This window comes from Antennarius striatus, chromosome 14 (assembly GCF_040054535.1).
Source record: "Antennarius striatus isolate MH-2024 chromosome 14, ASM4005453v1, whole genome shotgun sequence".
NCBI classification, from domain to species: domain Eukaryota; kingdom Metazoa; phylum Chordata; class Actinopteri; order Lophiiformes; family Antennariidae; genus Antennarius; species Antennarius striatus.
In genome coordinates this window covers 1626806-1651724 of record NC_090789.1, presented here as the reverse complement: position 1 = coordinate 1651724, position 24919 = coordinate 1626806, and the positions used below count along the sequence as shown (strand labels likewise).

Genomic DNA, 24919 nt, shown 5'->3' with positions numbered 1-24919 from the left:
TCTTTTCCAGATGACCTCCATCAGTTTTTTCACTATCGCAATTTTCTGTCTCTGCAACAGGAAGTGATGAGAAAAAAAAAGTAAGAGAGTGACATAACAGGTGGGGTCACCGCCGTAAAGTGGGACACGTCTTCGTCGATGTAGGACACAGGAAGTCGTGAGAGCTTCAAGAATGAATCCTGGAAGGAGATGTTTACACACCGGTTCGCCTGGTGGACAGCGTGTCAGCGCGTCGCATCCTCCGATGAAACAAACACAACAAACACAACAATGGAAGCGCTTCGCTCCACTGAAGAGGTGTTTTATTCTGTTTTATTGTAGTATTTTAATGGTTTTTTTAAAGTACTTGAATGAAGCAAAAGTAGGTTGACCTACTTTCACACCAGACTGAACACACACACACACACACACACACACACACACACTGAGTTGTGTTGTTGTGTGTTCAATCTGATGTTCCATCTGATGACTTCTAAATTCTCTACTTGTCTGGAGGGATGGCTAAAGGTTACACCCCAAATGCGTCGCCAGGCCCTGATGGCTCATATTGAGTTCATATCATGATAAGCTGCACATTTATTCCAGTTTTACACCAGAGAAATAATCTCATCACTTGGCTTCATGATTTATTTACGTCAGTGAGTTATTTAAATTGACCCGATTTGTTCATGATATTTTCACCACACACACGCATTGATCTCTGATCAATAATGTATTCATAATGCTCACTAACGTCCAGCTTGGATATATGATTGATTTACAGTCATCCTAATAAATGACCAGAGATCACTATGATGACTCCTGCAGTTGCAGCTTCTCACCCCTGTGTTTACACTGATTCACCACCAGGGGGCAGTCAATCTGAATCAGCCCAGGATCTGTACCCTAAAGCAGGGGTGTCACACTCATTTTTGGACCACATCAACACATTGGCTGTCCTCAAAGGGCCAGATGTGACTAAATGTAACTCAGTGTAATGTAAAATAAATGTAACTACTCCGTATTGTCCATTAACTCTGAATGTATTACTTATTCAAGTTGCAAACATTACGGTGGCACAGTAAACATATGTTTGCTTATTCTTCTGCTATAACATAAATCCTTTAATTTGTCAGGTTATTAAACCCACAGAACCGGATCAATCAAGGATCAAACTATCAATGAATAAAGAAAAATACTGTAACATCAAACACAGCAATTTCCTCCGGGATTACTAAAGTATCTATCTATCTATCTATCTATCTATCTATCTATCTATCTATCTATCTATCTATCTATCTATCTATCTATCTATCTATCTATCTATCTATCTATCTATCTATCTATCTATCTATCTATCTATCTATCTATCTATCTATCTATCTATCTATCTATCTATCTATCTATAAGTTAGGACATTAACTGTGTTCAAAATGTTTTTGTCAAAGTTAAAATGGCATTAATTACTTCATTGTAGGAAATGTAGTTTTTGGCTTTAGAATCAAAATGTATTTCTATTTACTCAATTTAACTAGTATTTACATACTGCTAAAGTAAATTTTCTATCTACTGTAGTTTTTAGCCCATGATGTATTTTATCATGTCATACAACACTTTGGCCACTAGATGGCGGACATCGCGCTTAAAGCTCTAACCCTAACCCTAACCCTGAAAACCACAGAAGAAGAACAACACCCAGTTCCAGGAGCGGAGTTCCGTGTGTCTCAATCACAGCGGATTAACTCGGTGGGTAAACAAACTAATAATCCAACATTCGACACGAAAATCCGCGTTAAACTATCCGCGTGAGGTTTAGCTAGCTAGGTGTGCTAGCCAACAACTTCCTGTGCGCTCGTGCTGATTGGCATCAGCGGTCGAACCTGATGCTAACGTTAGCCTAGCCGGTGAAACGAACCCGAGCGGGTCGAGTTGTTCGTGGGTGCTGTTTTAATGCCTCGCTGACTCGTTATGACGCCTCTATTAACGCGCATAAGCTCGTTATAACTTCATAATACGATACGATCGGCTGTCATAACGCGTTGTAACCGTGTTGGCATCCCGTTTCAGGGGGTTAGGTACCGGCTATGCGGCGTGTTGACACGGGTTCTCCGGTAACGTGATGCTAACATGTTTGTTTTCTCCCCCCTGCAGCTGTTTAGCATCACTAGCTAGCCGCACACAGCGTTTACACAGCATCAGACAGTTAGCCGGGATGCTAACCTCATAGAGGACCACCAGGTGGACTGCAGCCAGCGGCTCCAGGGACGTCCGGGTCCGGTTGGAGGGTCTCACCATGGAGCAGGGGGTCGTGGATCATCCGGTCCGGCTGGTGATCAGAGCTCCGAACCAGCGGTACGACGACCAGACCGTCAACTGCCAGCAGGACTGGACCGTGGAGAAGCTGAAGGCGCACCTGTCGGACGTGTACCCCAGCAAACCGGTGGGTGGGCCTGGGTCAGGTGCAGACACACACACACACACACACACACACACCTGTGTGGGTTTGATGCACCTGAGGGGTCGGAGGTCAGGCCCGGTGGATCTGCAGGTCCAGAGATTTCCTCACTCCGAGTCACGTTTCGCCTTAATCCCGGTTAAGACCCACTCATCCTCACAGGGGTCACTCAGGTCCTTTTGTTTGGATCTGTGATGCACATTTTTACATTTCATTAAAAGGTCAAAGTGTATTGTTGTCGTTTCTTCCTCCCGTGACGCCGTCGTGCGTCTGGTTTTGTTCCCAGAGCTCTAAGGACCAGAGGCTGGTGTATTCTGGGAAGCTGCTGCTGGATCACTTCACCTTGAAGGACGTGCTCAGAAAGGTGAGTTCCCCCCGCCGACCTCAAATTAAGACGTTTTGCGTTTTACAGCTGGAACACTTGTTTTATGCCTCAGGGCTGGCGCCGTGTGTAGCCCCGCCCACTTTAACGGGATTTAAACTGAATATTTATTCACGTCGGGATCGCAGCTGGTGTTTTTAGGACGTAGATTTACTTAAACTGAAGCCGGAATGGAATCCTCTCCGTCCGCAGCAGGATGAATACCACATGCTCCACCTGGTGTGCGCCTCGAGGACTCCGCCCAGCTCCCCAAAGACGACCCGTAGCCACGGCAACAACCCCCAGGAGGCCCCGGCCGGCTCCTCGGTGCGTCAGCCTCGTCCGAAGCGCCGCGTTTCATCAGCGCAGCGTTTCGTTTCATCACCCGTTTATTTTATTTTTACTTCCTGGTTGCAGCACTTTCACACCTCTTCCAGCCCCGCCCCTGGTCAGCAGCCCCTGTTCTCCTCAGACGGGGGGGGTGACGGCCTCAGACAGAGAGGCGAACCGCTCCCTGACCCACAGTTGTACCCACACTTCATCCAAAGGTGAGAACAGGAAGGCGTCATCGACGCTTTGATGCAACTTGTTGTTTTGAATCATCGCTTCTGCTTCCAGCTGGAACCCGTATGCCTATCCGGCCCCGCCCACTAACGCCACGCCCCCCTACTGCCCCCCCCTGACGCTGGTGTGGTGGCAGCAGCTGTACGCCCGACAGTACTACCTGCACTAGTAAGCCCCGCCCCTTTAAACCGAGTCACATCTGATGAAAGCATCATCATCATCATCATCATCATCATCATCATCATCACTCTGCCCCTCCCCAGTCAGGCGCTGGCCGCCGCCTCCTCCCAGCACCAGATGCCCCGCCCCCCCTTGGCCCCATCCATCCAGGCCGACCCCCTGAGCCAGCGGCCCCACGGCGGGGGGGGCCGCGGTAACCGCGAGGTCCAGATGAACGCCCAGGGGGGGGAGGTGCTGAACGAGGAGGAGCTGAACCGCGATTGGCTGGACTGGGTTTACACCTTCTCGCGCGCCGCCGTCCTGCTCAGCATCGTGTACTTCTACTCCTCCTTCAGCCGCTTCGTCATGGTGACCATGGCGATGCTGGTGCTCTACCTGTGAGTGGGCGGGGCTTCAGGGCCGGTCACATGATCACAATAAACGTCTGAAACCGCTGATAAAGGAAAACGAGTCGGGCGCCGTTTTTGTCTCCGCCCACAGGCATCAGGCCGGCTGGTTTCCCTTCAACCTGGAGAACGAACCTCAACTTCCTGGAGACGCAGCCAATCAGGAGGAGGCGGAGGTAGAGCCGCCCAATCAGGACGCGCAAGAAATGGTGAGCAGAGGCGGCGCCTTCAACGCGACCAGACGAAACGGGTCTCATTCCATTTTTTTTGTCTCCTCCCCCCCAGGATGGGCTGGACGACGCCTCCGATGACGACGGCGACAGCGGGGAGGAAGGGGCGGAGGATGCCAACAGCGCCCCCCAGGCCGGCTTCTTGTCGTCCACCTGGTCCTTCATCGTCACCTTCTTCATGTCGCTCATCCCGGAGGGACCGCAGAACGCCGCCAACTGAGCGTCCGGACAGGTCGCCGCGGCGACGGAGGGATGAAAACACATATCAAGACGCTGAGCCAGAACAACAGGAGAAGACCGGCCAATCAGGACGGAGATCGGTTAATCGATTATAAAGGAAGATGATTACAGCACTTGTTTTTAACGTGGTGAATATTAACGCGTATGATGTCATCGTGGAGTTTTATCGTCATGCTAGTCGTATCCAAATAAAAAGACGTTTTTTGTAAAGGGCTACCGCGGCGCTCCTGCTCTCCTGAGCGATTAGTCGTGTCTGGGAGGAGCGCCAGCGGTTTCAACCGACATTTAATCGATCGATTCCTCGACTTCAAGAGGATTTAATAGTTTGAAAAGTCGATCTGAGGCCTGGGGAGTTTGCAGGTGGGGGGGGGGGGTTCTAGTCGACGCCTCTCAGACCAAACCAATTGATCGGCCATTTATCCTCCAGGATGTATCCATGGCAACGCCTGTCTGTTCAATCAGGTCAGATGAGAAACCTTTTGTACTGCAGTAAATGAGGGCGTCTCTGCTGCCCCCCTGTGGCCAGAAGCTGAATGACACCTTCAGGTCTTCAGTCTCGACTGTTCAGATCAAACTAACACCATCATGTAAAAAGACTCAAGTTCAACTTGAGAAGTATTAAATATAATTTATGCACCGACGTTTCCTGGTTGACTCTCATTGGACAGGCTGAGTGGGAGGGGCTAAAACAGGAGCGAGACCACAAGAGATTCATCATCATTTTAGGTTTTAATCATCTGGTTTTTTCTTATGTTTTGTGCAAAAACAAAGTGGTGAGGAATACTGGACCTTCAAGAACATCGAGTACAAACGGTTTCAAATAGAACACAAAAGCAGCAAATCTTTTGTATGAAAACGACACCAAAAAAAAAAAAAGTTTGAATTATGAACAAGTAGAAGACGGGAACAACAGGAAATCACCACCGAGTCGCTTCTTTTTATTGCTTTGCGTCGTCATCAGGACACGCGGAGGCTCGCTGTGATGTCATAGTGCGGGTAGAACCTCCACATCTTCATCCTGACAGTTCATCATCATCATCCTCCTCCAGACGTGTAAAAAAAACGATTTATTTAAACTAATTTATTTATTTATCCACCGATCAGAAGAACCAACGTTTAATATGAACACTTCTGGGAGGATATAGCCGCCTCCTGTGAGGAGAAACTACAGCGTCACCGGCATTAAGTAACACACACATGTTTCTAAGTGGGGGGGGGGGTTGGAGGTAGGGAGGGAGGGGTGGGGCGGGGGGGGTACATCGATCCGAGTTACGACGTTCACACAAGACGCGGAACGACAACGACAAACTGAGAACGAGCCGCGCTCCGGATCAGTCTTTGGCGTTCAGGTGCCACACCCTGTGTGTGTGTGTGTGTGTGTGCGTGCGTGTGTGCGTGTGTGTGTGTGCGTGTGCGTGCAAATGATCGGTACAAGACTCACACACAAGGCACGTAAGCTACTCTCCGTGGAGTCACAACAGCTGCAAAAGACGGAAACACAAAAAATCGTGATGCGCACGTTAGCTTATCGGGAGGGGGCGGAGTCGACCGTGTAGGGGAGGCGGGGTCTATCGTTTAGAATAGAATATGGTCTCACGATAACTGTAGAAGTACTTTTCAGAAGACGTCACACACACACGACAACCGACGACAACAGACGGTATAAGAACGGGCGTGGCGGCGAGGGAGGGGGGCGGGGCCACTGCTGTTATCTGAGTAAACGGGCGGCGATGACAGATCATGTGACCACGGCGGGACCGCGTCAGACGTTTCCTGACAGCTCCAGCTCCATGATGACATGGGGGGGGGCGGGGCATGAGATGGGGGGGCGGGGCAAAGTGCTTCCTGTACAGTACAGACTCGTCACGGCAGGAAGGGCGTCGACTTCCTGTGACGGTGAACCAATCGGCAAGCAGCGAACACTGAGAGGCGTGTGCAGTAGTTTTAGCCCCCGCTTCGGGTCAGCTGACGCCAACAGTACTGGATTGGCTTGAATCTGATTGGTTGTTGAGGCTGGTGGTCATGTGACTGGCCCGAACCGGTTCAGTCTAAAACAGCGTAGCTAAAAAAACGGATTAAAACCCCCCTCCACTGGTGAGACCCCCCCCTTTGGCATCAACAAACAAACAAACAAATAAAAAAAGAGAGGGGGGGGGTCACAATGGCAGCCGTTCAGACGAGGGGGGGGTGGGTGGGGCTTCTCCGGACCTCTGACCCCTTTTGACACTTGGGGTGAAGTGTTGAGTGGGGGGCGGGGCTGTGGGGGGTGATGGAGGGGGCGTGTCCCTGTCACAGGAAAGTCTCGGCGGAGGCGGAGCCTCGTCCCGGCGTGTCGGCGCTGACGTCGACTCGAACGCACGCCACCTTCTCCTGGCTGCTCCGTGGCGAGGAGGAGGAGGAGGAGGAAGAGGAAAAAGAATATTTAATCAGCTGTTGATGATGTCATATTGGGCGTGTCAACGAATTAATTAGATGCTTAAAACAGCCGAAGGTGCAAAACCAGAGAAGAAACAACCTTCAGCTGCAAAACACTTAAAAACGCTGACTGATCTCATTCCAAAAAGGGGCGGAGCCATGGAGACCAATGATATACAATTTTGGTCATGTGACCAAACAATTTTCCCCTTTTATGTCAGACACGAAACTACCAGAACGACATGCCAACATGCACGCGTGCGCGCACACACACACACACACACACACACACACACACATGCTAGCGACACGCTAACGTTTAGCAGAGTCAGCAGACAAACAGAGTCAGTTTCAGGTAAAAAAAACCAACACACACACAAACTCACGCACACACACGCGTGTTAGGCCGGTGTGTGTCTGCGTTTAATGGCCGTGGGGGCGGGGTTAGAGGTTTAGCGTGGGACACACCACCCCGCTACCTGGTCTTCGGGGGGGGGCCGTGGGTCACTAGTCCTATTCTGTAGGATCTGTTTGGACATAACAACACACACTGACCAGCAGGAAACAGCGACTCAGCGTACAGGAAACAGCGACTTAGCGTACAGGAAGAAGCTGCAAACACGCCTCCGGAGAGAACGTGGCGAGTTGCTCCTCTCTGGACGCGTCGTCACGGCGACCAGGACGAGGGGCTACGCTTGGCGAACGCGGTGGCGGCGGCGCTCACCTCCCTGACAGCTCCTTCACCGGGACGTTCAGACGGTTGGAGTCGTCGTAGCCGACCTTCAGCTCCAGCTCCTCCTCCTCCTCCAGCCCAGACTCCGCCTCCTGAGGAGGAAGAGGACAATTTTCATTTTTTACAAAAATCTCATTCAATTAAATCCTGATTTCACACGACAAGAGAAAGAACTGAAGCTCTTAAAATACAAAACAACTAAATAAAAATAAACGTGGTTTTAAAACACGAAGTCAGATCCGCTGTGCCCCTCCTGGGGGGCTGGGGGGTAACGGCGATGGACCCACCAGCTTCTCCTGCTCCTTCTTCTTCTTGTCGTCCTCCTTCTTCTTCTTGCTCTCGGGCATCAGGTCGTCCAGCCAGCTCAGCTCCCTCTTGCTGAAGAACAGGTCCAGCAGCTTCCGGACGAACACCAGCGCCAGGACCTGGGGGACAGGGGGAACCGTTACCCCCCCCCTCGCCACGAGGCAGCGGCGCATGGCGAAAGAGCGGGGTGGGGCTCCTACCATCATGGGGAAGACGACGGCGGCGGCCGAGGCCTTGATGACCCACAGCAGCACCAGGCAGGTGAGCTGCACCAGCGTGAAGACGTGGACCTTCCACAGCGGCACGTAGCGCAGGTAGATCAGGTCGGGCTGGTGTTTGGCCGGCATGCCGAACAGCTTGATCCTGTCGAAGAACTGGGGGGGGGGGCAGGAAGTAAGTAAACCAGAAAGTGGAGGGATTGGGGGGCTTTTATATAATTTTATTTTACATATATTTTTTAAAAATTTTATATTTATATTATATTATATATATTTATTTATAACTGCGATTTTCGGAGCTTTCAAAGGGTTCAGGTTAAATATAAAAAGTTAAAATATAAAAAGGGTTGTCCTTTAATATTGTAAAATTTTATTTTATATTCAGCACATTTTATATTTTATTATCAATTTATTTTTATATCTTAAAATTGTTTTCATATTTTATTTTTATATATTTATAATATATATTTTATATATTTTTATATTTTTCATATTATATATATTTATATTTTATATACATTTATCTATATATTTGACACCCAGAGGCTATGAAGCGGAGCTTTAAAGGGTTCTGGATCCTGACCTGGATGCCTTTGAGCGAGGACACCCCCATGTAGAGGAAGACCCCGTACAGCACCGGCATGGGGATGAACTTGAGCGCCGAGGTCATGAAGACGGAGCACCCCATGAGGACGAAGATCATGAACCCCGTCACGCGCTGCTCCCGGATGCCCAGGAACTTGGGCTGCTCCCCCGGCGCCGAGCAGCCCGACTCCACCTTCAGGCTGTTGACGTGCGAGATGGAGAGGACGGTCGCCGCCACGAACCACGGCAGCCCCATGACGGAGCACACCCCCAGCATGATGGACACCACCAGCAGGTCCAGGTGGTAGCCACACCCCTTCTTCAGCTTGTGCTCCTTCCTGTTGATGATGACGGCGGTGATCTGCTGGTCCATGAAGATCAGGATGGTGCACAGGAGGGCGGGGAGCGCCGTCACCAGGAGCGTCCACCAGGGGTTCCCCCCCAGCGGGTCGATCACCCACCCCCGGTTGTTGGAGGTCGGCTGCGGAGGGAAAAGGGTTAATAATCACCTTATATCATCATCATCATCATCATCATCATCATGTGGCGAAGCCGACGCCCACCTCGAAGCGGTCCGGGACCCTCAGCTTGGGGGAGGGGATCCCCATCAGGTAGTCCACCAGCACCATGATCATGATGGTGATGAAGACGGCGAAGTCGCTGATGGTGGAGCGCACCTGGGAGACGACGGCTAAAAGGCATTAGCGTGGGAGGAGCCGCGAGAAAAAACAGGAAGTAAACAGGAAGTGCGCCTCACCTTGGTGGGGAAGTAGCGCTCCGTCTTGAACTGCTTGAGGAAGGACGACAGGAAGAAGGTGGTGAAGAAGAGGATGACGGACCAGAAGAGGACGTCAGGGATGAAGGGGCCGTGGTGTCCGCAGGCGGGGCCCACGAAGTCGCCGCCGAGCGCCTTGCAGGTCTGGAGCAAACGGGGGGGGGGCAGAGATTAGCAGAACGTACGTACGTACGATCGGACGCGAGCGGCGGCGTTTAGCGGAGTGTGTTCCCCTCGCACCGACACGTTGAGGTCGCCCCAGGGGATGGAGTCGGGGGTGTACCCAGTCCGGTTCCAGACCTGCACCTGCGCTTCAGTGGCGTTGACCGGGGGGGCGCAGCGACACCTGGAGGACGGGAGGAGGAAAAACGCTAAGCGAGGGCGCTTCGATCGAACGAAGAGTCGGCGGGTACTCGTGAGGGGGGCGGGGGGCACACTCACGAGTACATGGTGAGGTTGTCCAGCTCGTTGTGGGAGTTGACCGGGTAGAGCTCCCCCAGGTGGACCAGCTTCTCCAGCGCCTCGTAGATGAAGATGATGCAGATGAGCGCGGCGAAGGCCTCCTCGGTGAAGCGCGTGATGTAGCACACCAGCGCGCTGGCGTCCGTCGCCACGAGCAACAGGCACAGGAAGGCCGTCCACAGGCCGATGCTGGTGCGCAGCGACAGGTAGGACAGCTCGTAGTCACTGAGGGAGGGGGGCGGGGACAGGGAGTTAAGAGGAGGAGGAACACCGACGGACGAAAAGTCGACTGGACTGACATGCAGAACTTGAAGAGGATCTTCTCGAACACCAGGACGGGGCCGGTGCTCCCCAGGATGGTGAGGGGCTGCCCCGCGAAGAGGGAGTAGGCCACGCCCGTCAGCGACGCCCCAAAGAGGGACTCGATGGCGCTCTGCACAGACGAGAGACAAGGGGAGGGGCCGATGAAAAGGAGGAGTTTTCACCGCCAAAGTGAGATTAGGGGAGGTGGGGGTGGACTCACGATGTTGCCCTTGGTGGCCTCCCCCAGGAGCCCCCCGAACGTGATGACGGGCGACATGCAGGCGCAGTAGAGGAAGAGGATGGAGGCCAGACACTGGAGGCTGAGCGCGTCCCTGATGTCGCTCCAGTAGAACGGGAGCTTCCTCCTCAGGTCCCGCATCAGCCCCCCGAAGATCCTGGGACACGACACGTTCAGGGGCCGTCGGGAAATTTAAGCTTTGACCTTTTTTTTACCCCTGAAATGGTTTTACATTCTGTTCCTGAAGGTTTAGAGCACAAGTGGCAAACTCACGGCCCTGGGGCCACATGTGGCCCTCCATATGATTTTATGTGGCCCTCCAGAGCATAAAAGATATTTCATGTTATTTAACATTAAGGAGTAGTTACATTTACCCCCCCATAACCTCCCTCCTGCCTCTCCTCGTCCCTCGCCGCCGGAGCCTTTTATAGTAGCGGCGAACCGGAGACTGTCTAAATAATACAGAGCCTCCCTGCTGATGCGTTCGGGTGCGACGCGTTCATGGGGGCGTCGCATAAACACATCGTCCTGGCTAACAGCTGCGCTCCAGGAATGTCAGGCTCCGCTAAAAACCGTTAGCATTTAAAAAACCCAAAAAAAAACGCAGGTGGTGACCTGTGATAAACACTTCCTGTCGACGTGACCTCACCTGCCGGTCCGCTGCAGCTCGGGGCCCGTCTGATGCTCCTCCTCCTTGTCCAGGTCTCCTGCAGGGGGCGCCGTCCCATTGGGCTGCGACGGCGTCTTCCTCTTGAGCTGCAGGTCAAAGGTCGCTTAAATATAACACAGTAACGTTGAATCACTTCGTGTCACGCTGCCGCCACAAGGTGGGGCGATGTCAAATTCACCGACTCACCTGAGACGGGACGTTCTTGGGGGGCTCGATCCGGATGGTGGGGTCCCACTCACCGGGGGGCAGGACGGTCACCTGGTCGAGGAACTCGTCGATGCCAGACAGGATGTCGGTCCGGTCTTTGGCCTTGTACGCCACGTCGTGGAAGATCTGCGCGAGTGTGGTTCTCGTGAGGTTCTCAATGCAGTAAACCCTCTGGTGTGCCAGCAGGGGGCAGCACGCCCAATCAAACGCCAGCTCCTCTCACCTCATCCGTCATCAGCGTCGCCATGGATCGGCCGATCTCGTGGTATTGGGGTCCTTTGCCGTGTGGCCCCAGAAGCAGGAAGAGAAACCTGTGAAGAAGACGAACGATGAAGGACTGGAACCGGATCGCCTCCGTCTGACCTGAGAGGGTCGTTTGTTTTTGCTGACTGTACCTCGTGGGCACCGGTACCTCCGTCAGTCCCGTGATGAGGACCGCGGGCGACAGTCGCACAAACGCGATGATGGGCTTCTCCAGGAAGTCCACCTCCCCCACCAGGACGTTGGAAGCTTCCGCTCCTGGTGGGATCTTCTTCATGAAGTTCATGTCCACCTGAAGGCAACAGAAACAACCAATCAGACGCCAGTCGAGTCAGCTGGGCGAAGAGACGAAGAGGAGGGCAAGGAGGAAGGCTCGAGGGTTGTTAGGGGTTACGATCAGAAGTTAGCAGCGTTAGGAAGTACTGAGCAGAGATCGGTCGTTGCACCCCTATCCCTTCTTTTGACTTAACTCCGCCCCTTATATTACACCGCCCTTATATGGATGTAGAAACTTTATAAGGTCGAATTGATGGAACCACAGACGCTTCTAGCTGCGCCCAGAAAACAGGCCGAGAGGCAGATTTGAACCCCCAGTCAAAGAAAGTCCCCCAACTGGAAAGAGAGGCAGAAAGACCACCAGGGGCACGGGTTCTGTGCTCAGTACTCGGGTTGGGTTACCTTGCTGAAGTCCACACTGCTGCCTTCTCTACTGACCCCTACTTTGGACGGCCTCCTCTCCATCGCCTTGCTGCCATCCAGATTATTTGGGAGAGAGGTCGGGGACACCAGTGGTCCTGGGGTGGCTGGGGTGGGGTGGGGGGGGGGAGGACAGGGAGAGAAGGGAAGGGCAGCAGAGGTGAAACAGAGATGGACGTTACGCAACGGCTGGCGGAGAATCGCCGTGTGGTTTGTGAGTTCGTCATTCGTCTCTCGTTTCCGATTTAATTTTCAGATCTGACTCAAGATGTTCGAGGTTTCCTCACGCGTGACCGACGGCGATTTAATTTCGCCGCACGCAAGCGATCGAGATCAAATGTTGGATGAACAGACGCGCCCGTCGCTCTGGCGGTAGCGTCGTGTGTTGGTGTCGGCTCGGGGCTAAAAGGTGAGGAGTTCAAAGTAGTGGACGTTCCGTTACGTCGCCTTTACTGACTCACAGGAAACGCTAGCACTCCAGGCCACATGAGAGCAGGAGATGAGATGAGGCGGCCAAAGGATCGCTGAACGCCAGCGCCATCCTTTGGGCATCATGGAGGAACGGATCCCCGGTCATCAACACCATCCTCATTTCCCCTTCGCGGTTTAAAAAAAGCAATAAATTCCGACGTCGAATTAAAAAACGAGTGATCCGTACCCTTGAACTCTACCCCAGAGCGGGGGGACGCCCCAGGGGATGCTGGGTAGCTGAACGGGAGCGTGATTGCTCACATACCCAACAAAGCCTCTTGGAATAAGGGAGGGATTAGCTCATGTCGCGTTCGCCAACGCTCTTCATTCAGCATGGCTAAGCCCTGGAATGGCCCCCACCCCCCCGCCATGAGCTAAGGAGGTTTACAGACTCTGATGTGGGGCAGTTAGCACTGGGTTCATATGTGGATGAACATGCGTGTTCCTGCTCCTGACCCACCAGTCATTACCGCCATCCTATACAGTCGAACCCCGAGACACGAGTCGTTTGAGGCAAGAGTCGTCGACATGCACGAGAAAATCCAAGATAGAAGTCGTGGTTCAGGATGGATACATCAGTGAGACCGCATCTCGTTCTTTACCACGTGTTGGCGGATGGATACGACATCAGTGAGACCGCATCTTGTTCTTTACCACGTGTTGGCGGATGGATACGACATCAGTGAGACCGCATCTCGTTCTTTACCACGTGTTGGCGGATGGATACGACATCAGTGAGACCGCATCTCGTTCTTTACCACGTGTTGGTGGATGGATACATCAGTGAGACCGCATCTCGTTCTTTACCACGTGTTGGCGGGCGGATACGACATCAGTGAGACCGCATCTCGTTCTTTACCACGAGTTGGCGGATGGATACGACATCAGTGAGACCGGATCTTGTTCTCGTTGGTGGAGTAAAGACGTAGCTGGTGTGTTCTCGTGACTTTTGCGTTTTACAATCTTTATCATTGTTTACTCGTATCTCCAGGTTCTACTGTAGGTTCTACTGCAGGTTCTACTGTAGGTTCTACTGCAGGTTCTACTGTAGGTTCTGCTGCAGGTTCTACTGTAGGTTCTACTGCAGGTTCTACTGCAGGTTCTACTGCAGGTTCTACTGTAGGTTCTACTGCAGGTTCTACTGTAGGTTCTGCTGCAGGTTCTACTGTAGGTTCTACTGCAGGTTCTACTGCAGGTTCTACTGTAGGTTCTACTGTAGGTTCTACTGCAGGTTCTACTGTAGGTTCTACTGCAGGTTCTACTGTAGGTTCTACTGCAGGTTCTACTGCAGGTTCTACTGTCCATGGTTAGAACCTCGTCGTCACCTCCACTGGTTTCCAGTTGGAGCTGTGAACTGGTGTCAGACCCGGGGACACTTAGAGGAACCACTGTGTGTTTTCCTTGAAGGGTGTGTAATTACAGACGCTCCCCAGCTATAATAAGACCGCCCCCCGCCCCCCCTGCCCGACCTATCAGGAGCGATCTCTGGTTCTAGTCGCCCGTACTTTGAAGCGGAGCCATCCCTGGAGCCGGAGCCGCTCACACTAAGAATAAACTGTCAGGCTGGTGGGGAGGAACACCGCGTCCCAGTCAGCGCTAACAGGCTGGTACAAACGCCACAAACCCCCCGCCCCCCGCCAAACAAGTTCAGGCTTATATTTAGCCGAGCTGCCTGCGCTCCCCCCCCCCTCCGTCAGGTAAAAGAATATTTCTGCTAAGGAATTGATGAGGAGGAAGAGGCTGGCGCCAAATGATGCAGCGATGCATTATTTATACCTGGGGGGGGGACGAGGGGGTGGTCATCCAGGGATAAAATGAATCAGAATTTCTGAACCGCTTTAAATTTTAGCTGACGCTCCTCTCTGATGACGCCCCGCCGGACACAAACGTGAACTTTACGACCCGTTTCTGCTGCACTTGAACGCACCGGCGGCAGACTTTTATTGTGGCGGTGTCCTGGAAGCAGATCAGCCCCACACAGGAAGAGGTGAACACCTCCCTGGGTGGTTTTTAAACGTCTGCAATCTGCTGCTTTAAAGTGGTTTTTATATGAAATAACGGTCACCCCCCCACCCCAAAAAAAAAAAGTGAACAACGCTGGAAAGTTGATAAAAAACCTTGATTTGTTTGGACTGAAATGAGGAGGATGGTGTTAAAATAAAAAAAAAGGCAGTAAAAGTTTACGGGCCAAAAAAAGAGACTCTGGAAAGCTGCCATGCAACAACAATGTAGGAAGTGTGAAGCAGGACTGGGGGGGGGGGGGTGAGGGTGAGGTGGGGGTGGGGGGGCGAGGAGGATAGAAGGAGACGTAAACAAAGAAGGAGGAGGTGGAGGGATGCAGACGGAGACACACGGCGCTGGAGCGGACAGAAACCAGGATGAGGAAGAGGAGCATTGTGGGTAAAGACAGAGTGGGAAGCGTCTCGGCCCGGCGGTGAGGTGGGTTACTATGGGATGCGCCGTCATGCTAGTGCTAGTGTTCTCTGTTCACGCCGTGACTCACACTCGGAGGCTACACAGATATTTGCCTTCTAGGGGCATCGGCTCGAGGCCCCGCCGGGACGCCGCCGGCTCCTCCGCCGCGCTCGCCGGGTCGTCGTCTTCCGGGGGAGACACGACCACCTCGGGGATTTCTGGGCCTAGGTTTTTGCTGGAGAAGCGGGGGCTATTCTGTGGGGTGCCGAGGCAGGAGGGGTCGGGGGGCGGCCCGTGGTTGTTGGAGGAGGGCAGGAGCTGGTTGAGCAGGACTGAGACTCTGGATTCTTGTCTCTGGGGGAGGTTGGAGACGGACGAGGACGCCCCCGGCTTGTGGAGAGAGAGACGCGAAGAGGACAGGCCCTCTCCTAACAGAGGAGACAAAGACAAAAAAAAAAAAAGGAAAGGAAAGGAAAAGGAGGGGGGGGAGAAAAGGAGGAAGGGATGGAGCAGAAGAGGAGAAACACATGAAGTCGAGCTCCGTCACAGAGATGGTATCAGGAGGAGGAGCAGCCGCAAGCAGGAGGTGTTAGAGGAAACAAATAAAGCATGGACACACTCAAGGATGATGCTGGAAGATTCGACCAATCAGGACGCAGAAGCCCCCCCCCCCCACGCCAGATCCAGGAGGACTCGGGTCAAGCGTTAAGGTGGCAGATACACAAACCAGCACACACACGTCTCACGTTCGCACCTGGTGGAATGGAAATGAAGCCCCGCAAACCGGAAGCACAAATCTTAATGGGGGGGGGGGGGTGAGGAGGAGGTGGGGGGGGGGCATGCCCAGTCATGTAAAATCACACACAACCCCAGTCGCTACCCAGATTTCTCTTCCTCCTTCCTGTCCGGGTCGTTCACTTCCTGTCACCGACCGCGGAGTGGAATATTTGTGTCGTTGTTTTTATGGGTGGGAAAATGTGGAGGAACAACAGAAATGCGAGTGTGCAGAGGGGGGGGGGGGGGGCAGAGGAGGGAAAGGGGGGGGCTCACCGTTCCGTTCAAGCAACAGTGGGTCAGAATGTTTCTTGCCTATGTCAGCAAAGGAGCGCACCAGAGGGATGCGGTTGCTGAGCTTCCTCTCGTTCTGGTGGTGATGCTTCTTCAGCATCGCCTCGCGCACCTTCTCCCTCAGCCCCTCCCTCAGCTGGCCGGACGCCACCATGCTGTCGATCACCATGTCTGGAGGGGGCAGAGGGACACTTGTTGGGATTATAAAGGCGAATTGTGGTTGGCTTCCGACCAAAAGGCGTTCCTGAAGGCAACAGAGGTTTGTTTGAGTTCTAAAAAAATGTTTGTCATTTCAAATAATGTACATGGTCTGGATCCGGTCAAGACGCGAGGGAGGGAGGGAAGGGGGGGGGGGGGGGAGGGAGGGAGGGAGGAAAGGAAGGAGCACACACAAGAAAACCTTGGTTTTGGAACGCTTCAGACATCGAACAAATCGGAATTCGACCAAAAAATTCCCAATTTTTTTTGTCTTAGAAGTCGAACAAAATTTGGAAATTGACGGTACGTGACGGTAAAGTGATTTTTATTTTAGTTTATTCAATAATTTTTCCCTTAATTCGGTTCCTACGGTACGAGTTACGGTACCGTAAACTTCTGTCCAAAAGACGACGGTAACTCGTACCTCAGGCTAACCTGATTAAAGTCGATGTTTTTCTTTTATTTCTTTCTCGTTTTTGCTTATTTTTTTTACATTTTTTTTTACTATACAATTTGATATTTAAATGACATCATAAAATAACATGTTATGTTGTAAAAAGGTCGTTTTCTAGCGTCTTGAACGGATCCAGACCGTTTACATTATCTGTAACGGGAAACATGGATTTGGAATTCGAACAAATCGCCGTTGGAACAGCCTTCAGGAACGGATTGTGGTCGGACACCCAGGTTTGTCTGCAGGTCGTTGACTGAAGGTGCGCCTTATAGTGCAGAAATGAACGCGTGACGCATCCTGGGACGGGTTGCCCCCCCCCACCTGCGATCTCCTCGATGCTGTTGGCCCTCATGTCCAGCATGACGGTGCCGTTGAGGATGCAGCTGCGCAGCTCGAACAGGCTGTGCAGCGACAGCGTGGCCACGTAGGGTTTACTCCAGCGCTCGCCGCCGTCCTCCACGTCCTCCTCGAACTTCAGCCATCTGTGGGTGAACACACACACACACACACACACACACACACACACACACACACACACGGATCGAATCAGGATGTTATTCTGCGGGATGCTGCGTCGCTCCGTTAGCTTCCTGCTAACCTGGCGGTCTCCTTCCACTCGGTGGCGCTGCCGTCCCTGAAGGAGAGCTCGTCCAGCTCGGTGAAGAGGTCGTGTGGGACATGTTCAAGGTCGTCGTCCTCCGTCCCCAGGATGAACTGGACCCTCTGGGATGGGGTGTCTGCACCGAGGGAGGTGGGGGGGGGTTATGTTTTACTCACCCGTTGGATTAGCTTCCCGTTTCCGAAGCGCTTCCTACCGTAAGTCGGGGACTCCCTGCCGTCCTCCTTCCCCTCCTCGGAGTCCCTCTCCCTCCTCTTCCGGTGGTGTCTGTGCCCCCGGTGGCGATGCCTTCGCTTGCTTTCCCTCCCCAGGGGAACGTGGACGCCGACGTACACCGCCCTGTGGCCTGGGGGCAGAAAAAAAGTCACTGAAATGTCAAAAATCACCCTGTTCTGATATTTGGGAATGGAAATTCAGGAAATGTAATTTAAAAAAAACAAGTAGGCGTTCCATTGTTGGTGGCTCAGGATGACTAATCAACCCCAGAGTCCATGGAGCTGATCGGGGCTGTCGTAACAACAGGAGAACAGATCGCACCAGAGCACAAGGTTCAACTTTATCACAACCGTTTCCGTGCCAACGCTCCGTCTACTTCCCCCCCGTCAGACTCACGGCCACGCAAGGGGCAGGATCTGAGATGAATAAAACACCCCCCAAATTTCTGCCCGAGATCTCAGCCAATGGGGCGCCGGCTGGATGAGTCATCGTTGTTCGATGAGAGAGAGGAAGATGCTCTGGTTCACTTACATAAGGGACGCCTGAAACATGGGAGCGCAGGGGGAGGGACGACGGGAGACGAGAGGAAGCAGGAAAAAGAAAAGACAGGAAGACAAAAGAAAAACAAACAAACAAAAAGAAAAATAGAAAAAAAACAACAAACAAAAAAGCAACAAAAACAAAAAACAAGAAAAAAAGCAACAAAAAACAGAAAAGATCAAAAAAACAAAACAAAACGACAGCATGACAAAATAAACAAAAACAAAAATACAAAAAAAATACAAAAAACAATGAAAACAAAAATAAATAACTAAAAAACAAAACAAGCCAGAGAGACAGGAAGGAGAGAGCGAGGGATGAATGAACGGATGGAGGAGACAGGAAGCAGGAGAGGAAACACCTGAGGGAGGTGAGGTGGAGGTAACGTTCCTCCATCAGCGTCCATCATCATGATCGACTTCCTGGTAGCGCCACCTAGCTGATCGCAGGTCAGTTTAGAATAAAGATTTCCAGGTTATTTAAATTCAAACTCACTTTCCAAATCTTCCTTTTCATAGTTTGTGTGAGTCGTGAAGCTGCTCTTCCCGTGGTCGACTAAAGCCTCCTCCTCCAGACCCTGGAGAGAGAAGAACACTATTATACATCATCTCACGTGTGTGTGTGTGTGTGTGTGTGTGTGTGTCAGATAAATGGAGAAAAACACAACAGGATGCTGCCTGATGTTACTGCTGTAAAATTCCTCTCCAGATCGGCGGCGGCGGCGGCCGATGAACTGTCGCAGAAGAGACATCGCTTTCATTGGTTCCCTCTCTCCTGGATGACCTCAGACCGGCTTGAGTTACCGGATCTATTTTACCAGCGGGACATTTAACCCAACGCCAGCTCTTATTTTATCACCCGATGTCGCGGCGCGCCGGCAGCGGGGGTTACCCCTCCATCGACGCCGTCCAGGGTCTCCGTGACCTTCAGCTCGAGGGTTGTTTGATTCGCTACGAGAAGCGATCAAAACTCAAGAACAATCAAGTTTGGTAAATTAACGCTGATAGTTTCGTGAGAACCCCAACAGGAAGTGACATCATCCGAGTTTCTACGAACGTTTTCCGACAGAAAATGAGTCGATGATGAAAACCGAGTTTCACGGCAACGACCACAAGTTTTACTGCTCTCATTAAAACGGGTTTAATAAATCCAGGATCAATAGAGGAGTTATTAACCTTTATTATACTGAAGGGAAACACACACACACACACACACACACACACACACACACACACACACACACACGAGTGTGTTAGGACTCTCCGGCTCTAATAACTGTTAATTCTTCAAGCTGTTCTCTGGAGCACAAAGCGACCACACGGAGAGGCTTAACGGAACCGGGGGGGGGTTGGGGTTTGGGTATGGGGGGGGGCATGACCTTTAAGTCGAGGCTTCTTTTAGAAGAACATAAATAGAGGGTATAAACACAGCAGGGCTCCGGGTCCCACGTCGTCGTTCATCGATTAAAATCGAGCCGTTCTCCCGACTTTAGCACGAACGCTTCCATGCAACCCCCACCCCACCGTCGCCCCCCCCCCAGCTGGAGGATGGTTCCTACGACCTCGACCAATCGCGTTGAGGCGCCGCCGCCGAGCAGCACGGCGTGGAAACCAAACACGGTGATGTTAACCACCTGCCGAGAGGACAGGCGATACGCAGATGACACCGGGGTTTACGTGTGTGTGTGTGTGTGTGTGTGTGTGTGTGTGTGTGTGTGTGTGTGTGTGTGTGTGTCAATCACAGGCGAGCTGATTTGCATGATAATGAGCGCCGGTGCTCCCTCGGTGCCGTGATGAAGAAGAGGAACCAGGAATTAACCCGTCTCCTGCGATCAGGGTTCATCCCCCATAATGCACCAGGAGCGGGTCCGATTAACCACCAGCGGCTAAAAAACGGACAGTTTGCATGAGGTCACCTGGAGCAGTGCACACTGGGAGTTTGTGGTATATCAAGTGGGGGGGGGGTTACCAGGCAACCATGTGTCTGGAATTAACTTCCCGTTAATCCCATTATCATTCATTTAAATTCTGTTTAAACACTTAAAATAGAATCTAATTCCTGTTTTCTAATGATGGAAACGGATTAAAAACTTCCCTTTTCCGTCACGTCTCATTCTAAACTTCTTTAAATGCCTCAAACTTCCAGATTTGCATAAATAAACATCTGTTTATTTATGCAAATATCTCCCATCATGCATTCTCTGTACGCCATCCTCACGCCTGTGTGTGTGTGTGTGTGTGTGTGTGTGTGTGTGTGACGGTCACGTCGACCTGGCATTTGAACATGTGACGCAACCCGACACACCGCTTTGTCAAAAATAACCCCCCCCACACACACACACAACCCCCCCATGTGCCTGGCGTTGCACCAAAAGAGGAAACGAACGTGCATGACTTAAAAAACATGAACCAGGATGACATCATTTAGTGGGAGGGGCCACAGGATGCTACGTGCTAATGTAGCCATCAACAGGGGGGGGGGCTGAGGTGTGCTGGATGGGGTGGGAGGGGGTCTACGTGATTAACCTGCAACCACCTGCTTTCAAGGAGCGCCGAAGTCAGCAGAAACGACAGGAAGTCAGATTTCATTCCTGCACTTTCACAATAAAAGTCGTCCAGAGAGTCTAAATGTTGTTTTCTTAGTTTGCTTTAGGACAATAAAGACGTCAGGATATTTTAGGAGTTTCCTGCTGACGATGACGCTTTAATTTTGTCTGCAAACAATCACAGAAACGTGAAAGTCGGACGGTTTAATATCTTATTATTATTATAATTATTATATTATTATATTATTATAATAACTGCATTTAAATTGGGTCCATTAGCCTGAATGCTGTTTGATCAGCGGTGCGTTAAAGGACAGTGGGAATGTTGTGTTCTGTGTGGGATGGATAATTCATTCTAATCACACACACACACCTGCAGAATACAAACACACACACACACACACACACAAAATCCTCTGCGATGTATAAATACCAGCGTCAGGTTTTAACTAGTTTGTCGCTGCACCATCGGTCCGACCGGCGGCGCCTGTGAGGGAAACGAACGCACCCGTATTTCCTCCTCTTCCTCCTCATCATCACCACTCCTTCAAGCAGCCATGACCGTCTGTCTCCTCCTCACCTCTACCTGTCACATGGGGACCACCTGTCCGCTAACCAGCCCACACACACACACACACACACACACACACACACACACACGGCGCCCTGTGCAGACGTACCGTAATTGCATGCTCCCCTTCGTCCATGACGGTTAGCGTGAAGCTAAACGCTACCAGAGACGCCGTCGCACTCGTCTGTTCCCTCGTCCTGCGCTCATCTCTTTATACACACAGAAGAAGAGAGAGAGGAGGTGTGTGTGTGTGTGTGTGTGTGTGTGTGTGCGCTTCAAACTGCGTCGCTCTCCCCCCATCAGCCCCCTCTTCGCTCGGCGGCCAATCCCAACGCGGCTCCATGAATATTTCATCTGCCCAGCCAAGAGCCTAAAACACACACACACACACACACATACGTGTGCACGCCGCCGCGTGGAGGACACACACACACACACACGTTTGAAGGGCGTTGAGAAAGCTCACCACTGAGGTATTCAGGTCACAAATGAAGACCCCCCCACCCACCCAAACCCCCCCAGCACAGATAAACAGAAGCCGTCCAGGCATTCTTCAGAGGTTGCAGGGACAGCGGCGTGGATCCGCGCCTGTGCCTCTGACATTCAGGAGCCTCAGCACCGCCTTAAGCCGTGACGCCTCGCTTCGGGGGGGTTAGGGTTAGGGTTGGGGGGGGGGTGATGCTCCTGGTCCAGCCCAGAGGTCTGGGTCGGTTTCAAGTGACCAGAACGCAAACGTAGAAAGGTCAAGATCAAGTCAGCTGAGCATCGGGATTAGAAGAGAACAGGACAACGGGGGGGGGGGCCCTCGTCCCAGGGACCACACGCGGTTAACGAATTCCGAGACAGAGCGACAAACCATTTATTTTATTATTTACGGTAATTTAAACATTTACGACCCCTCCCCTCACTGATACTAAACCACTCTTATCGACTGTTTGAAGCACTTTTGCGTCTCATGGGAGTCCGGGGCTCACAGAACGTAGCACACTTCCTGTCAGCCAATAGAATGCGAGTATGGTATCACGTGACTGCCTTCAAAAAATCTGCGATGAGGTGAAGTCGCGAGTGTTGATGTGCGAATGTATTTATGAAATAGATAATAACCAGGGTGTTTTTTTTTCTGCTCCTGTTCAAGGGGCCGTGCTAACTGTGGAGGCGGGCCGCGTCCGGCCCCCGGGCCGTCATTTGGGGGCCACTGCGCTTCAGCTTTGCTTCCTGGTCCAACTGATGAACTTCCTGTGGTCACATTACTAATTTCCTCTCAATCAACTCATCAAATAACCGACTAAACGCTTCATTTCTAACTATTATCGTCACGGCGACCCCGTTACTTCCTGTTTGCGGGGGAAGACGACCATTTTTCCGACTGTTTCACACACCGCGGGCCTCAGAAACCAAGATTAGCTCCCCTTTGCTTACAGCATCATGGGGTTGATGAGTTTTCCAAGACTTCCTGGAACTGGATAAGCCGTTAAACCCCCCCCTGAACACACAGAACAGGCCACTCTGGTAGGGAGGTGAACCCTGGGCCGTTTGAACGGCTTCTTGTTTTATTATATTCATTACAGCCAATGTTTGAATCAAACCTGGTTGTAATCAGGATCCAACGATGCTGATTGGACGATGATAGCGAGGCGGCAAAGAAAAGGAAAGACTAGAGACTATCTTCATCATAATATTAAAAAACAAACTACACACGCCCTCAAAAGTCCATCTGTCGAGTCACATCCGACTCTTTCAAAGGAAGCCGATTGGGTTCCAACGTCAAAGAAGCGTCTCTCTGGCCTGTAATCCAATCGTTTCACAGATGGGTATGGAAGGAATTCCTTGTGTTTACGGTGTTATCATAACAGAACGGCTTCACACGGCCGAGCTGCCCGTTCAGAACGACGCCGTACAACCACCAGGCTCCAGGAAACACCCCACGACCCAAACGGTGAGTTCTGAGCCGATTATAGTCTTGGTCAAAGGACCACCAGGGGCACGGACTTGGTGCAAATCCCTTTTCTCTTGGCAAGGAGGCAAAACCCTGATGTAAAGGTCAATAAAGCCACGGCAGAACCGGACTGGAGTCGCTAAAAACAGTTCGCCATGACGACAAGACTAGAGAACCAATGGCCAGGCTGGAAGTGGATGGAAGTCCCAACCTCCATAAATGATCCAGCAATCTAGAAAAACAATCAACTACAGAATAAACAGATCAATTCCTGATTCACACACTAACAGCTAACACGATAATCTGCACGCCTTACACACCTTTAAAGCAACCATCTAATCAATAATGATGCATCACACCCCTGCAACATGAGCCATAATTTAATTTACAGTCTCTGCAATAACACGAATCTAATAAATAAGTTACCAAGAGGAGGAAGCAGTTAAAGCACCCCGAGGCATCTGTTTATTATTGGTCTATATTTAAAAGCCCCTTTTCCCCCCCAAAGATAAGCACAAAAAAAAAGAAAAAACCCCACAGATTTCTTCCAGTTTCGCGTTGATTCTTCTTCTCTCTTCCGCTTCAACATTTTTTTAAAAAAACAATCCTCGTTTCCTGATTTGGAAATGTCAAACAAGAACAGCTGATAAACGCCAGAGCCGTCCGGAATGCAAACCACACATTTATTCCCGTAAATGCGCCGATAAATCTCATTAAAGCCACCGGAAACCTGTTGAACGCTGCAGGGCGAGGAGCCGGTACAAAGCCGGCAAAAAGCCGCAAGACGCTTTATTTATTATTGATTATAAGTTTGAGAAACTGACGGTAAAATCAATAAAGTTCTATTTAAATCCTTCTTTTTTTTTGTGACAAAACGGGCCATGTTTCATTGAAATAAACCCCAAACTGAACCAAGCTGACCGACTAACCGCCGCTAACGGTCGTTAACGGTCGTTAACGGTCGTTAACGGAACTGTGGCCGGGCTCGCGCGCTAGCAAAGAAAAGTTGAGAATTAAACGTGAAAAAAATCTAAACGTTTACGTGTGAACGGAGCCCAAACGGGGGGGATTCGAACCCACGCTGTCGCCCCCCGCCACGTGTCGGCGGTGGACGCCGGCTAACAATAGCCGGCCGCCGGATGGAGGCTCCGTCCGACTCCCGAGCATCCCCAGCCCGACGCGGGGGCAAACACGGACAAAGAGCCGAGCAGACGCGGTGGGGGCCCGGCGGGAGGCGGGCGGGTACTCACGGTTCTCAGGAGGGGCCTCATCTGTTCCGAAGATTCCTCCATTCCACCCGCCGCCCGACCTTTTTTTTGTTTTTACCCCGTGGGCTGCTTTTACCCCACTGGAACGGCCCGGTGACACTTGTGGGGACTAACTGTGCTTTCCTTAACGACGCAGTGAGGAAATGCCTCCGCCAGGATTGACAGGGAGCCTCAGCCAATCAGCTTTGACTACCCGGCATTTTAAACCAATCAGATCAGTAGACGTCAGAAAAGAGGCGGGTCGATGTTCTTTTATTAATTGTCTTTTGTAGTCGTCCTAAACCCCGCAGGAACAGCTTTGTTTCCGTCGTTTTGAACGGAAACTAAATGTTCAATAACAGTTAAATTAAACAG

General features: G+C 51.6%; 2 protein-coding genes across 9 annotated transcripts; one reads left to right on the top strand and one right to left on the bottom strand.

Moving 5' to 3' along the window:
* The first annotated feature begins 1658 nt into the window (after nucleotides 1-1658).
* Nucleotides 1659-5035, top strand: LOC137607348 (homocysteine-responsive endoplasmic reticulum-resident ubiquitin-like domain member 2 protein). Its single transcript, XM_068333048.1, has 9 exons — nucleotides 1659-1725; nucleotides 2131-2419; nucleotides 2721-2798; nucleotides 3009-3122; nucleotides 3213-3343; nucleotides 3414-3527; nucleotides 3623-3916; nucleotides 4020-4134; nucleotides 4211-5035. The coding sequence occupies exons 2-9, from the start codon at nucleotides 2273-2275 to the stop codon at nucleotides 4373-4375; spliced, it is 1158 nt and encodes a 385-aa protein (XP_068189149.1). The 5' UTR covers nucleotides 1659-1725; nucleotides 2131-2272; the 3' UTR covers nucleotides 4376-5035.
* A 70-nt stretch (nucleotides 5036-5105) lies between these two features.
* Nucleotides 5106-24706, bottom strand: LOC137607346 (sodium bicarbonate cotransporter 3-like). Of its 8 annotated transcripts, XM_068333041.1 has the most exons (25): nucleotides 24548-24666; nucleotides 21471-21570; nucleotides 18741-18822; nucleotides 17686-17835; nucleotides 17469-17607; nucleotides 17192-17352; nucleotides 16201-16389; nucleotides 15264-15578; nucleotides 12247-12371; nucleotides 11703-11860; nucleotides 11531-11618; nucleotides 11287-11433; nucleotides 11080-11186; nucleotides 10413-10587; nucleotides 10189-10322; nucleotides 9869-10114; nucleotides 9668-9773; nucleotides 9410-9571; nucleotides 9216-9329; nucleotides 8651-9133; nucleotides 8050-8223; nucleotides 7831-7968; nucleotides 7535-7635; nucleotides 7290-7337; nucleotides 5106-6769 (listed from the first exon to the last, which is right to left on the bottom strand). In XM_068333041.1, the coding sequence occupies exons 2-25, from the start codon at nucleotides 21495-21497 to the stop codon at nucleotides 6685-6687; spliced, it is 3654 nt and encodes a 1217-aa protein (XP_068189142.1). In that variant the 5' UTR covers nucleotides 21498-21570; nucleotides 24548-24666; the 3' UTR covers nucleotides 5106-6684. The 8 variants fall into 8 exon arrangements, 7 of the variants coding, with proteins under 7 accessions (XP_068189142.1, XP_068189141.1, XP_068189143.1 ...); XM_068333040.1 differs by lacking the exon at nucleotides 21471-21570 and having other exon boundaries at nucleotides 24548-24706; XM_068333042.1 differs by lacking the exon at nucleotides 21471-21570 and having other exon boundaries at nucleotides 12283-12371; nucleotides 24548-24706.
* Between the last annotated feature and the right edge of the window lie 213 nt (nucleotides 24707-24919).

Coding starts and splice junctions, on each gene's coding strand:
- LOC137607348 (XM_068333048.1), top strand. CDS start 2,273: ATGGAGCAGGGGGTCGTGGATCATCCGGTCCGGCTGGTGATCAGAGCT. Junction 2,799..3,008: donor TGAAGGACGTGCTCAGAAAG/GTGAGTTCCCCC, acceptor CTCCGTCCGCAG/CAGGATGAATACCACATGCT. Junction 3,344..3,413: donor TACCCACACTTCATCCAAAG/GTGAGAACAGGA, acceptor TTCTGCTTCCAG/CTGGAACCCGTATGCCTATC.
- LOC137607346 (XM_068333040.1), bottom strand. CDS start 24,589: ATGGAGGAATCTTCGGAACAGATGAGGCCCCTCCTGAGAACC. Junction 15,579..16,200: donor ACTGTTGCTTGAACGGAACG/GTGAGCCCCCCC, acceptor CTCCTCTGTTAG/GAGAGGGCCTGTCCTCTTCG. Junction 7,636..7,830: donor AGAAGGAGCAGGAGAAGCTG/GTGGGTCCATCG, acceptor CTTCCTCCTCAG/GAGGCGGAGTCTGGGCTGGA.